At 40.7% G+C, this 13,174-nt stretch overlaps 1 protein-coding gene across 2 annotated transcripts in view; it reads left to right on the top strand.

Annotated features, from left to right (window-relative positions):
• Window positions 1-13,174, top strand: part of NNT (nicotinamide nucleotide transhydrogenase) — a 63,201-nt gene that overhangs the window by 30,902 nt on the left and 19,125 nt on the right. For both annotated transcript variants that reach the window (XM_054031634.1, XM_054031635.1), the window contains exons 13-18: window positions 717-862; window positions 2,582-2,777; window positions 3,835-4,068; window positions 6,974-7,134; window positions 8,300-8,479; window positions 12,659-12,818. In XM_054031634.1, coding sequence (XP_053887609.1) covers window positions 717-862; window positions 2,582-2,777; window positions 3,835-4,068; window positions 6,974-7,134; window positions 8,300-8,479; window positions 12,659-12,818 — 1,077 coding nt within the window. The remainder of the gene's footprint in view (window positions 1-716; window positions 863-2,581; window positions 2,778-3,834; window positions 4,069-6,973; window positions 7,135-8,299; window positions 8,480-12,658; window positions 12,819-13,174) is intronic.

Here is a 13,174-nt window from a genome sequence, read left to right as displayed (position 1 = left end):
TTCCTCTGCATTTTGAGATGGTATTGTATTTATCCATCTCCCCTCTTCAGGATCAAAATTGTGGCCAATCTTCAAAAAGACTCATAACAAAAATAGGGAACATAAGTCTTTCCACTATGTAACATGGAAGGGCACCTGACTCCTATGAAGACTGTTCCTGGCTGTGACTGGGAGGGAAGAGAACAGGCATAATCTCCCTTCCTATACTTGTGTTAGTAAAAGCTCTGACATGTGATTAGGTGGCAGAAACAGAGGACATCCACTGCAGAATTTTCATTGGAAACTCCAGTGTGTGTCAGTGCATTTCTATCCCACAGTAGGGAGGAGAAGTACGATACAGGCATGGATGATGAGTGGTGTGATCATCAATGAGCTGTGCTGCTGAACAGGTAGACAATTGAGAGTAATGGTAGATGGGCAGGCCACCTTGCAAATCGATGGGGGGTGTCTGACAGATCTTGGTATCTATATGTGGTTGCCAGCCCACCAACCCCTCCCTCCAATTGGATGAATTCCCTGTGTAGTCTAAAGAAAGTAGTTATATCTGACCTTAATCCTAGATATCTGCATACTGGCTAGTACACCAGATTCCAAGCTTTCCAAAGCTCTTACTCATGTTCCATGTACTTAATGGGTACTAGGATTAACTAAATATTTTCCTAGAAGGTTGGCCAAGGCCTAGTTTCAGCTTTTTTTTTCTTTTGTACTTTGGCAAGGTGGCTTTCTGGTTACACAGAGAATGCTGGATATGTTCAAGCGTCCTACTGATCCCCCGGAATACAATTACCTGTACCTGCTCCCTGCTGGTGTTTTTGTAGGGGGATATGCAGCTGCTCTCCAGGGTGGCTATAATATTGAACAGGTAAGAAGATCCTTCATTTTCAGTCATTTGCTGATCCAGCTTTCACCAGGTCTCTTTCCCATTTGGCAACTGGACTTAAAGTACACAGTGTTCAAATCACTTTGATCAAACAGGTTCTGAAATAAACCTACAAAAGGGCTGTATCCTACTGTCCTTCATCTCCCACCCAACTCTTTCTCAAATTGCCTCTAGTTTTACCTCTTATTTATACATTTGGTAAAGATGACATGGGCAAGGGATCAAAACCGGTCAAGACAAGGTCAAAGAACTTTTTTGACATTTGCAGGTTTGTAAGTAACTTGATGCGACAGTAGTTTTGGCATTTAACTTCTTTGTGGGAAAGGGAAAAATTCACTCTGTCGGTCTTGTTCCCTTTCTCCCCCCACACACTTAATTGCTATTCTTTCAGTATTCCTTTCTTCTCTGTGCTTTGCCACACTTTCCACTTGTTGGGAATGCATCACGCTCCAGTTTACATTATGAATTCCCTCTCCCCTTTACCTGATGGCTGGGATATGGAGCTTATCTGTATGTCAAGTACAGGCTTTTAGAGCAAGCATCCGCTGACTGCTAGTGACATGGCATACTTTTCTGTTGATGGGCTTTGGAGGACACAAACTATTAATGACTTTTCATCCTCTGCTTATTTCCACACAGGCAGCCACGTATTAGCTAACTCCACAAGCTAGCGCCAAACTGCAAATGAACCTTAGACATTGACTTTAGTGTTGCAAAGTTTCTAAATAACAACTTCCTTTAAAATATCTTTATATTTCTAAAATAGCAGGGTTTTTCGCATTATGGACAAATCTCTTAAGCTTTATTTCTGCTATTCATTTTTAAATGCCATTGAAATGGATGCTCTAACAATACCTAAGAACGAAATAGAGAGCTAAGAGTTTTTTTGAAAGTTTAAATCCGAGATCAGGCAAAAAAGGTAGGAGTTCTTTTACCTAAGTCTTAAAACTTGTAAACCATATTTGTAGAGGGATGGATGGATGGATGGGATTCTGAGCTAAGGCCATGTCTACAAAGTTTCAGCCCAGAAGGAATGAGAAGAGATAAGGTCTTTAAAAATAATCCCGTTTCTCACAATGTAGAACCTCTTATTATAGTGCTGCTTGTTCAGATTCAGATCATACTAGTTAAGAAAATGGAAATCAATTACCTTTTATTTTTTGTTGAAGTAACAGTCTAAAATAACTGTCTCAGGGATTTGTAACATAGTATTTTACAAACACCCATTTTATGCTATTTAAATTATTATTGAAATTAAATATATGCATGTAAGATACATTTTTTTCTTTTGTAAACAGGAAGCCAAAGGTATCATAAGTAAACATCAAAAATTGTTTCCCTACCCATTAGGACAGTTGAACTCTGACAACATTAATTGGTGTTATGCTAAGAAAATCTTGTGCTTACGAAGGGAAAACTTCTGGAAAGTCGTCAAAACTTAAAATTAATGTCATGAGAAGCAGGTGAACTAAACTAATAAAGCAAAAATCCTCAAATTTGATTTAAATGTAACCTTTTAAAATGACCACAGTCACATTACAACAACAAATTTGCACACCACAGTAAAATCTCGAACTCCTCCTCAGTAGCATTCGTTAAGATCAAATCCACCTTTGTGAACCATCAGCACTAAAAATCTGTCTTTTTTATGTAATGATCAGAAAGATTTTAATGAATATATGTGTTTCTGTTATTTTAAAGATGATCTATCTGGGCTCAGGCTTGTGTTGTGTTGGTGCTCTGGCTGGTCTGTCCACTCAAGGAACTGCTCGTCTGGGTAACGCTTTGGGTATGATAGGTGTTGCTGGAGGTTTGGCAGCTACTCTTGGAGGCCTTAAACCATCACCAGAATTGTTGGCTCAGATGTCAGGTGCAATGACCCTTGGTGGCACCATAGGTGAGTACAGCACCATGTAAAATTCAATTTTATAACTTACAGGTGAAATTAATAGCTCATGGTTACATACCACTTTTGATATCTTTACTCTAACTTAGTGGCTATAGAGTGCTTTTATCCATCTATCAAAGCACTTTACTCTGGTGGGATAAAAATTGTGATCCCCACTTAGCAGATAAGGAGCTGCCTGCTTACAATGAAGTACATTTTAACAGCTTCTGTCCCTCTGCCATAATAATGGGTGGGATCCCAGTCCTGCTGCAAGGCTCTATACCAATGAAAATATTCAATGAGATCAAGTCCAAAGACTGATTCTTGAGACACTCCACTAGTAACCTTCCTGCAGCCCAATAATTTACCTTTCAGCACAATCATTGGTGTCATATCTTTAGCCAGCCACCTCACAATCGCTGTACTAATCCCAATTTTCTCCATTTTAACAAATAATTTCCCATTTATTACTGTATAAAATGCCTTACTAAAGTCCAAATAGATTAAATTTACCACACTTCCCTTGTCTTTAAAAAAAAAAAAAAACAAAAACAGTTATCAAAGAAGGATTTTGGGGTAGTCTGGCACAATCGACCTTTGTTAAACCTTGTTGCATTTTATCCCGTTTTCCATTTACCACCAGGTCTTCAATTATTATTTCCTTCAAAATTTGTTCTAAAGGCTTGCATTCTGTTGAGGTCAGACTAATGGATCTGTAGTTGCCCAGCTCGCTCAGTAAGAAAATTAAGGAACAGAGAGGCTAAGCTCACACTGCAGGTTAGTTACTGACTGAAAAATTGAAATCTGGTCTCCTGAGTCTAGTCAGATTCCCTCTCTTTTTGGACTATGCTGCCTCATATAAAAAGAATACTAAGTCCAGTGGAAGCTTCTCAGGTGGCTGTAGTCTAATACTAATACATTTCTGACTTTTTGATTTCCTTATTTGCACAATGTCCCCAAGGCACAAAATTACTGACATTACTATATTGAACAGAATACACAAGCTCATGATCACATAAAACAGTACCTTCTAATATTTTAATTCTTTGTCTCCAACTCTTGCCAGGTTTGACAATTGCTAAACGCATCCAGATTTCAGATTTACCTCAGCTAGTGGCTGCTTTCCATAGTTTGGTAGGTTTGGCTGCTGTGCTCACCTGCGTAGCAGAGTACATGATTGAGTATCCTCACTTCGCTACTGATCCAGCTGCAAACCTCACCAAGATTGTGGCGTATCTTGGCACATACATCGGTGGTGTGACTTTCAGTGGCTCCCTCATAGCTTACGGGAAACTGCAAGGTGAGTGTTGTCCATGGTGGGCAAAAGCGAATTTTTAAATTTATTTTGTGTTTGTCATTTTTCTTTGACTCTAGCACCCATTTAATAAACTGTGTGTGTAGAGCTTAAAAAAAACTCTGTTTTACAGAAAATGTATTAAGTGAGTTGATATAGGCTTAACTTGAGGGTTTTTTTTAATTGCTGCTTTGCACTTTTTTTTATTTGTTGTATAGTGCTTTTTTATGGATGATCTGCATTCAGTGTGCTTATGGACAGTATTTCTCATGTTAATCACCAAATAATGTAAACAATCCCCAGCCCACATTATCCAAAACTTAGTACTGATTTGGATTTCTTATTTAATGTACTGTACATACTTTCTGTCTGGACATAATTTTTTTACTGAAATGTATTAAAATTAAAAGTACATATGTCATCTGGTCGAGTAGACAATTTAGGGTGAAATCATGGTTCTATTAAAGTTAATAGGGGTTCTGTCACTGACTTCCATAGGATTTCTGACTTAGAGTACAGATTTCTTTTACTAGGTCTGTTGCAAATGTTACATGACCCTACTTTAAACAGTCAAATTCATTAAAGTTATCTTATTTAGATGCATTTCTGCTTACATACCACATAAAATCTGTCTCTTCTTTTTACATTTATAAACATTCCTATGAAACATAGAATCTTTAAAGATTCACCAACACCTGATGATTATTCTCTACCTGAAGTACTAATCCTTCATTTGACATAAGTTGATTGCTGTGGAAGTGATTGAGTGAACACTTTAGTGCATAGGTACAAGAAATCTAAGACCTGTCCCCAGTAGGGCACTCTAGCTAAAAATTCCCACCAGTGCTAACCCTGGTATAGCTTGTAGTAGCACCATTGGGAATTTTTAGCTAAAATTTCTCTGTATAAACAAGGCCTCACAGAGAAGGTGGAAATAGAATATACAAACAAGGTGGTTTGCCCTAGCAATTTCTCTGGTAGAGAGCTTTAGGAGAAGGCAGCTTGTGAGTGGAGATCACAAGCGAAGTACCCGGCTACCCTGAGCAGCCACTCAGTGTGCTGCTTTTTCTCGCTACCTCATGAGCTCAAATCCCGAGATGCCTGCCCCAGTCCTCTCCCACCTCTCCCTTTTCACCTCTGTAGTACCATTGTTGGGACATTCTTGTTTCCATGACTGAGCCAGAGATACCAGAGTACTCTTCTTTGTTCCTAGCACTGGAAGACTGCCCATTTCTTGCCTTCCCCCTGAGAATGGTCCTCCTTCTGAATAAACAGGCTTTGGCCTGTGACAGGAAACACTCACCTCCTGAGTGCCTCCTGTTTGCTGGATGAGGTGCTGCAATTTTTCTTGGTTCTGGCACCCCCTGTGGGTTGTTGCCCTTGCTGGATGGGTCTCCAGAGTCTCAGCCCTCTGGCCAAGTCACACAGTCAAACTTGATGAATGAACCCCTTCTGGGGTAACAGAAGTTCAACACACCGTCTGTGCTATTGGGGTCTTCAACACTATCTCGGGACCCTTTAAATCTAGCCCCTTTCTTGGGCCTTAGGTAAAGAGTCCCACTGGAACTGGAGGTCTACCCTCACCAGGGTCTTCACCGCTGGGTCCCTTTAAGTCCTGCTCTTCACTTGGGCGGCTCAACTGAATCTTGTCCCCTTCTCAGGGCTGAGGCCACTTTGCTAGTGGCTGGTGGGGGAACCGGCCCACTCGTCCAGGTCCCAGCCCAGGGACCCCTACACACCGCAGCCACGGACTGATTCGTTCAGTTTGCTGCTGCTATTGCCTGGTCCTTTCCCCCTGTAGCTCCTTTCTCTGCACCCTGACCTCCGGGCTGAAGTTCTCAAATCCTCTTTCTCCTCACTGAATGCAAGTACCACCAGAACCTTTCTTCTGGTTTTGTTCTCAAGCTTCAATAATCAGCAACAAGCACTCTTCCTTGCTCTTTTGGTCTCAGCCAGTAACTGACCTGCTCAGGAACTGCAGGTCCTTTTAACTGAGACTCTTGGGTTCTGATTGGCTGCTTCCCTGCAGCCTTTCTAGGTGTGAAGGACCCACCTTCACTGCTCCTTTCCTGGTGTGTGGAGGACCGCAAAGCCTTCAGTAGGTCTGGTACCCCCTGTCACAGAGCCCTTTTTTGTTACTTTCTGATGAAATATATACGAATGTAGAATCCGTACCTAAATGGGGATTGGCATTATGTGGTACTTCTGGTCCTGCTATGGATAGCACAAGTAAGTCTTCACCTCAGAGCTAGAACTGTTTATGTAATGCATGTTCCTCTCTACCTTCACATTCATTCTCTCTCTCTCTCTCTCTCCCCTGCCCCCCCCCCCCCCCTCCAACCGAGCCCAACCCACTTGTTTTTATCATGAGAAATTCAGGTCAGATTTACCTTGGAATATTCTGTGGTGACTGGAGAACTTTAGAAATTAATAAACATCATAAAGCACTTGAGAGAAAGGATATATTTGTTCCTTCCTCATGTTAAAGTCAAAATACTCCTCTCTGAGGGCCGCGCCCCGCCCCCCCCCAAAAAGTCTCAAGCAAGAATAGATTTGATGTTCCTAGGAGTCCTACTTAACTTTATCTGTCTAGCACATTGTTTCAACGAGTTCTCTAAAGCTCATAACACTGCCCTGGATATTCATTAGCTATGTCTCCTCCCTAGAGACATTACACACAATCCCACGATACACACTTGCATTTTTAATACAATGAGCTCCTAAGATACTGAAACTTAGTTCAATAAGGTTTGTCTAGGAAACTGCCATATCTGCCAGTTTCTGCCTTAACTTTGAATTTCATTTTGTTTTTGGGTGTTTTATTTTCCTTTACTTCTCAGAGGGGAACAGGGGGAGTCAGGTGTCACTCATGCATTTTAAGTTTTAAATGTGATCCTATGTTTGATTCCAGGTGTCCTGAACTCTGCACCGCTCCTTCTGCCAGGACGGCACTTACTGAATGCAAGTTTGCTGGCCGCCAGCGTTGGTGGAATGATTCCATATATGATTGATCCTAGTTACACTACAGGACTTACCTGTTTAGGTTCAGTGTCGGCACTCTCTGCTATTATGGTAAGTCAGGGAGTTGCACAATACTCAAAGTGAACAGCAATTACAGACATATAGACTTCGTTTTGTTGCAATATCTGTTTTGCTGCAATATACGCTGAATGCCCACATAGCAAGAGAGTCTGGGGGGAATCAGCACGTACAGAATTGTCAGTTGTTTTTTTCCCCAGATACTAAAATTGTCCCATCAATATATTGTGATACAGTGGTTATCATGCCATAAACCAGAGCTACTGTATCATGAACCCCTGTGGGCAGATGAAGCTAATCTGCAAGAACTCGGGTAAGGACTGGTTTAGTATCTAGCTTTGCAAGATGTGTAATTTTTATATCCCTTTAAAATATAAAATATCACCTTTTTGCTGAAGTATGCTATATCATAAGTTACTTCCTACCATGTATATTAGACAACTCTGCTGTGATGCTCTGGTAAAAACGATGGTACTAGAGTGGAATGGGAGTTGACGTGAGACTTTAAAGGATCTGAAATTGGGCCTTGATTCAGTAAAGTACTTATGCATATGTTTAGTTTTGCTGAATCTGGGCCTTGGTAAGGAAAAAGCTAGTTTACTGTGCTGAATTATCCTTCTTGCCTCTGCTATTTTGGGCATTCAGCACCATACAAATACCTTTTTCGTTCACTTTAAAAATAAAATACAGTAGAATTGCAATTCACCTTTTTAAACTCAAGTATCATGAATTAATGGAACTATTCACAAATAGGATAAAATGAAGTAGATCAAGAGAGACCTGTTTAATGATGCCACAACATATTTATAGATCTTCTACAAGTCTTTTTTTTTTTTTTTTTTTTTCTTCACCTTGGTACATCAGCAGCACAGTTTCTCTTTGAATTGTAAACCTGCTGCTTTTAGGGATATAATCATTTATTTTTAATCAAGGCCAGTGTTCACAAAAGACCTTATTTATGAAGCTGTGTAATGTGTTTTTTCTGTCTAATCTTTGAAGGCAGAAATGATCAGAAATCCTATAGGTTAATCTCTTATTAATCTCTTTTACATAGAACATACTTTGGTGTGTGGATCAAATCATTTTGGAATCTGATTTAATGCTTTTTAGTAAATATCTGCACTATTAAATATAATATCTCTGGGTTGCTTACAATTTGTAAGATTATGGTGAAATGTATATATTTTTTCATCTTCAGGGTGTCACTTTAACAGCGGCTATAGGAGGTGCTGACATGCCTGTAGTTATTACTGTACTGAACAGTTACTCTGGATGGGCTCTGTGTGCTGAAGGCTTCCTGCTCAACAACAACTTGCTGACCATTGTTGGTGCTCTCATTGGTTCCTCTGGTGCCATCCTCTCTTACATCATGTGTGTGGTAAGAATTAAATAGAAATTGTGTTCATACTTGAAATTGTATTGCAAAATAACTGGGGAGCCATGCTCAGAATCTGCACTGGGCAGGGAAGGGATGTGAGGCAAAACTGCTATGACCAGTTAATGTTGTTTAGAGACTGGTAAATTTCTTTATGGTCTTAATTCAAATTGTTGGGTTGGACAGACTGAACCTTTTGTGAAAGTAGAAGCAGCAATTCCGAGATTAAACATGCCTGACTTTTCTGCAATTCTGAAACATTTCCCCTTTATAAAGTCCCAATTCAACAACCCTTCCCTAGGCAGCAAAGTAGTGAACACTCTGTTTTTAATTCCCATTGACTCAGTGCTCAATTCAAAGTTAAGCATGCTCTTAAATGCTTTGCAGAACTGGAGCCTAGGAATCTGATACAAAATCCATTGACTTCAGTGGGCTAAGAATCATGCCATGAATACCTAAGTAGGCTGACTCCTCAGACTTGAACATCTTTGTAATCTTTATCCATTAGCAGTATAAATTAGGCTTAGACTTGTCTGTCTGTATTCACAGGAAAACCTATTGTCATGAGTGAACTCTGCTATGAACCTTTATAAAGCCTGTAATGTGTGTGGTTCAATCTGACGATGGCTTTACTTACCATTTGAGTTAGTAATCTACAGTCCTATGTGATGTTAGATGGTTTGTTCAGAGTTCGATGAATTTGAATCTCCACTGGGTGGCAGCAGATGCACATTAGTCTGTTACTGACATATCTGGAATAATGTTATGAGTTTAAGTTTATCCCGTCATGTGTAATCATATTTTAGTATTAGTAATGGACTGTGCTCCTGGAATGCTTCCACACTAATCTTTTTTTTTTCTCTTCCTCCCTCTCCCTCTCGTTTTCTAAGCGGGATAGAGAGCAGAAAACTGTGCCCTTAGTGTGCAACAACTGCCATTTCTGTCTGTTCCCATTATATAATTTTCGGACCTTCCGTTTCTCCTCCCACTCTTGCCTTCTTTCATATCAATGTTGCCATCTGTTCCCCTCCTGATATTTCCTTGTTGCCAACTATGACTGTCGTCCATTACTCTGTTCCTGGTAAACTAGAGCTGGTATCGTGTGAAATGTCCTGTATAATTTAATGTAAACTTTTGTTTCAATTGTTGCTCAAGAAAGATTAAATAAAAAGGTATGGTATGCATGGCCTGATTAGGTCTGTACACGGACAGGTTTGGAGAGTAGGGGCAACCATGTTATATTTGCAAACTTTGGAGAGTTTAGCTTTTAAGATGATGCTCAGTAACTCTCTTGTGCTGTTTTAACCCAGTATAGATAAGTCAATCAGCATAACTGCACTGAGTTACTGAAGTGCAATAAACACAATAATGTGATATTTTTCAGCAGGTGTCAATTTTCTACCCTCCCCTAAGTAAGGGACTTTGTTCCATGTTATGAACTGCTTTCCAAAATGTAGCTTTAAATGCATTACTGTAATCCATGGGACTGAACAGCTTTTATTCTTCAGCAGCTCTATCGTGAAAAAGAAACGTCACTCCCATGACCTGGTAGGGAAAGTCAGATTTAAGATGATATAAACTCTAATAATGCAAACATGACTCAAACTGTGCCAGTGAAACAACATTCTTCTCAATGTGACTTCCATCCAAAACAATATATTTATTGAAACTTATCTGTTGCAGATGAGGAGGTGTAGTGGAAATGTCTTAATGGTTGGAAGGTTCATTCTGCTGGATTTTTAATAACTTTTTTGTGATTAAAACTAACTTAATCCCAAGAAACATTCCAAATCTCTTAAAGATTTTATAAGACATTCATAGATGAATCTGCCTGACTTACCCTGTTGTGCCTTGGACAGGGTGAGTTAAGGACAAAGTTTTAACCTCCAAACCAAAAAAGAAAAACACCTTGCTGTTAGAGACTTCTTGTTACTTAGGGTTACCATAATTTAATTTAAAAAAAGGAGGACACTCCACAGGGCCCTGGCCCCGCCCCAGCCCCGCCCCAACTCTGCCCCCTCCCCTCAACGCTCCGCCCCCTGCTCCTCCCCCTTCCCTGCTTCCCGCAAATCAAATGTTCGCGGGAAGCCTGAAACAGAGAGGCAGCAAGTAAGCTGGGGCGGTGGCGGGGCAGGGCGCGGCCCAGTGGCTCCCTCCGGCGGCCGGCCGGCCCAGGCCAAGAGGCTCTGGCCTCGGCGTCTCCCGCCCGGCTCGGCTCGAGCTCTGGGGCGCCGGCCCCCGGCCGAGCACCGCCAGCCCCAGCCCACGGCTGAGCACTGCCGGCCCCTCCCTCCCTCTTTTCCCAGACATTTCCGGCTTTTTGGGATTTCCTCCCAGACGGGGATTTGAGGCCCAAAAAACCGGACATGTCTGGGAAAATCCGGACATATGGTAACCCTATTGTTACTTGAATTGGTTTCTTTTTCTTTACAACCTTAACACAGGCCTATTTTCGTAGAAAGTTTTTGCTTTGTTAGGAGAACCCCCTTCCCCTTTGCTTTTGGTTTACACATATAGATGGACAGGCTGTTTAATCATTAACTAATATTTAAGCACCATGCAAATTGCCTGTCTGTGGAATGCACAGTGAAGTTTAGACAGTAAGAAGACTTAACTATTCTGGTAATATCTTGGGGCACTGTCTCCTTTTCTGATTTCGTGGTCTTCTTGCACAATGAGGTATCTCTTTCCTTTTAACTTCCCTTGTAAAGACCTTCCAAGTAAAGTACAAGTTTTTGGGGTTGGCCTGTGTATCTTTAGGGAGCTGCTGCTTTCTCTCCTCCACCCCCACACACAAGCTTTAACAAGATTGGAGGTTGCTCTATATCTTGCAGTATCAGCCCCAGTGTCTTTAAGGCAATTGAGTTTTGTTGGGAGCATTCTCCTCTTTCCAGACCACATTACCTGGTAATTAGCCACTACAGTGCAATTACCAATAAATTCTATTTTTCTCTTCTCCCCTTGAAATAGGGGAGGTATTAAAGCTTCATAGCATATATCCAAAATTGTGTACTAATTGTAGGTCTCAGAATGGGTCTGATCCAATGCACATTTAAGTCAAGGGAAGGACTGCCATTAACTCCAGTGGGCTTTGGGTCAGGCCCAACATCTGTCCTCATGATATCTGAAATGCTGCTACCACATCACTTGTGAACAAAGGCCTTCCACTTGTAACATCCTTGTTTCTCTTTCTTTGTTCTTTTGACAGGTGTTTGAATTCTCCAGAGTGGCACATCTTCTAAGGCTGTAGCAGATTTTGTTTAAACACTTAATTGGGCACTGTACACTTCCTTGTGGGTTTTCCTCTCATTTGCATGTGTGCAGATTAACATCCGTTCTTATTTGCTCTGGGCTATAACCTGGCATGGCATGCACACTCTTAAACCTAAGAGCAAAGTTATTTCCCTTTTATTCCCCTTTAAAGTTTGTCAGACTGTAATTACAACAAGAACAGGAGTACTTGTGGCACCTTAGAGACTAACAAATTTATTAGAGCATAAGCTTTCGTGGACTACAGCCCACTTCTTCAGACTAACACGGCTGCTACTCTGAAACCTGTAATTACAACAAATTTTGCCTACTTCCTGGTAGTACTTAAATATTTTGGGACCCTAGCTATTAGAAAGAGCATGCATCATAGTAGTTAGTGTCAGCTAGAGTGTTCTTGTTGTCAGTCCATGGAACTGAATTCTCAGGAGGAGTAGCTTTTTCAGCTTTTGGAACCCTTTTTGGTGGTCCACCAGTGTCTGGTTTCGGTCCTCTTCAGTTCCCTAACGCGTTGTATGAGTTAGCATTTGGTTAGCTTGGCTTGTGTATTTTGCTTTGTTCTATTTTATTTTTCAGCTTGAAGCAGTAGTGGCAGCTTATAAAGCTACCTATAAGGGCCATTTAATTGTCATACTATGGTTTAGAGATTCTATGGTTACAAGAAGAACTGGTCAACAACAAGGAACAACTTTTGCAGAAATTTCATCATTCCTACCCCTAGATCCCTTTTATTGTTGAAATGTCCATTTTTTGTGGTTGAAATGTTTTAATTTGGGGTAAAAAAATGTCTTTTAAAAAAAACCAGAAGAGTATTTTCAAAAAAACACGATACAGAAGAAAGTTTGCTTTGTAAAACTATTTTTCTGTTATCCTTGGATTTAGTGATCAGCTGGACAAAAACGCCTTGTTTTTCAGGCCATGAATCGTTCTCTTGCCAATGTCATACTTGGTGGCTATGGTACCACTTCAACAGCTGGTGGGAAACCTATGGAAATTACTGGTACTCACACAGAAGTCAACTTGGACAATGCAGTTGAAATGATAAGGGAGGCCAATAGTATTATCATTACTCCAGGTAAGAGGCAGTGACAGTGGATATTGTAAGATACTAAAGGGACATAGGTTATAAATCTTCATGATTCACAATCATAAGAGGGGACATGTGGTTTAGAGGTTAAGGTACTAAATTTGGAGTCGGTAGTCTTTAGTTCTGTTCCCAACTTAGCCACTAACCAACTGTGTAGCCTCCTTGGGCAAGTCACTTCAGTTTTGTGTGTCTTGGTGTCTCTCTTCTTACCGTTTATCTAGTTTATTTAGTTCGTAAACTCTTAAGGTCTGGAGCTGTCTCTTACTCTGTCTGTCTGTACTATAACTCTGTTGTGTTATAATCTTGGTTGGGGCTTTTAGGCATGATCATAATACAGCTAGTGG

The sequence above is a fragment of the Malaclemys terrapin genome, chromosome 6, assembly GCF_027887155.1.
Source record: "Malaclemys terrapin pileata isolate rMalTer1 chromosome 6, rMalTer1.hap1, whole genome shotgun sequence".
NCBI lineage: Eukaryota > Metazoa > Chordata > Testudines > Emydidae > Malaclemys > Malaclemys terrapin.
This window is presented reverse-complemented; position numbering and strand designations above follow the sequence as displayed.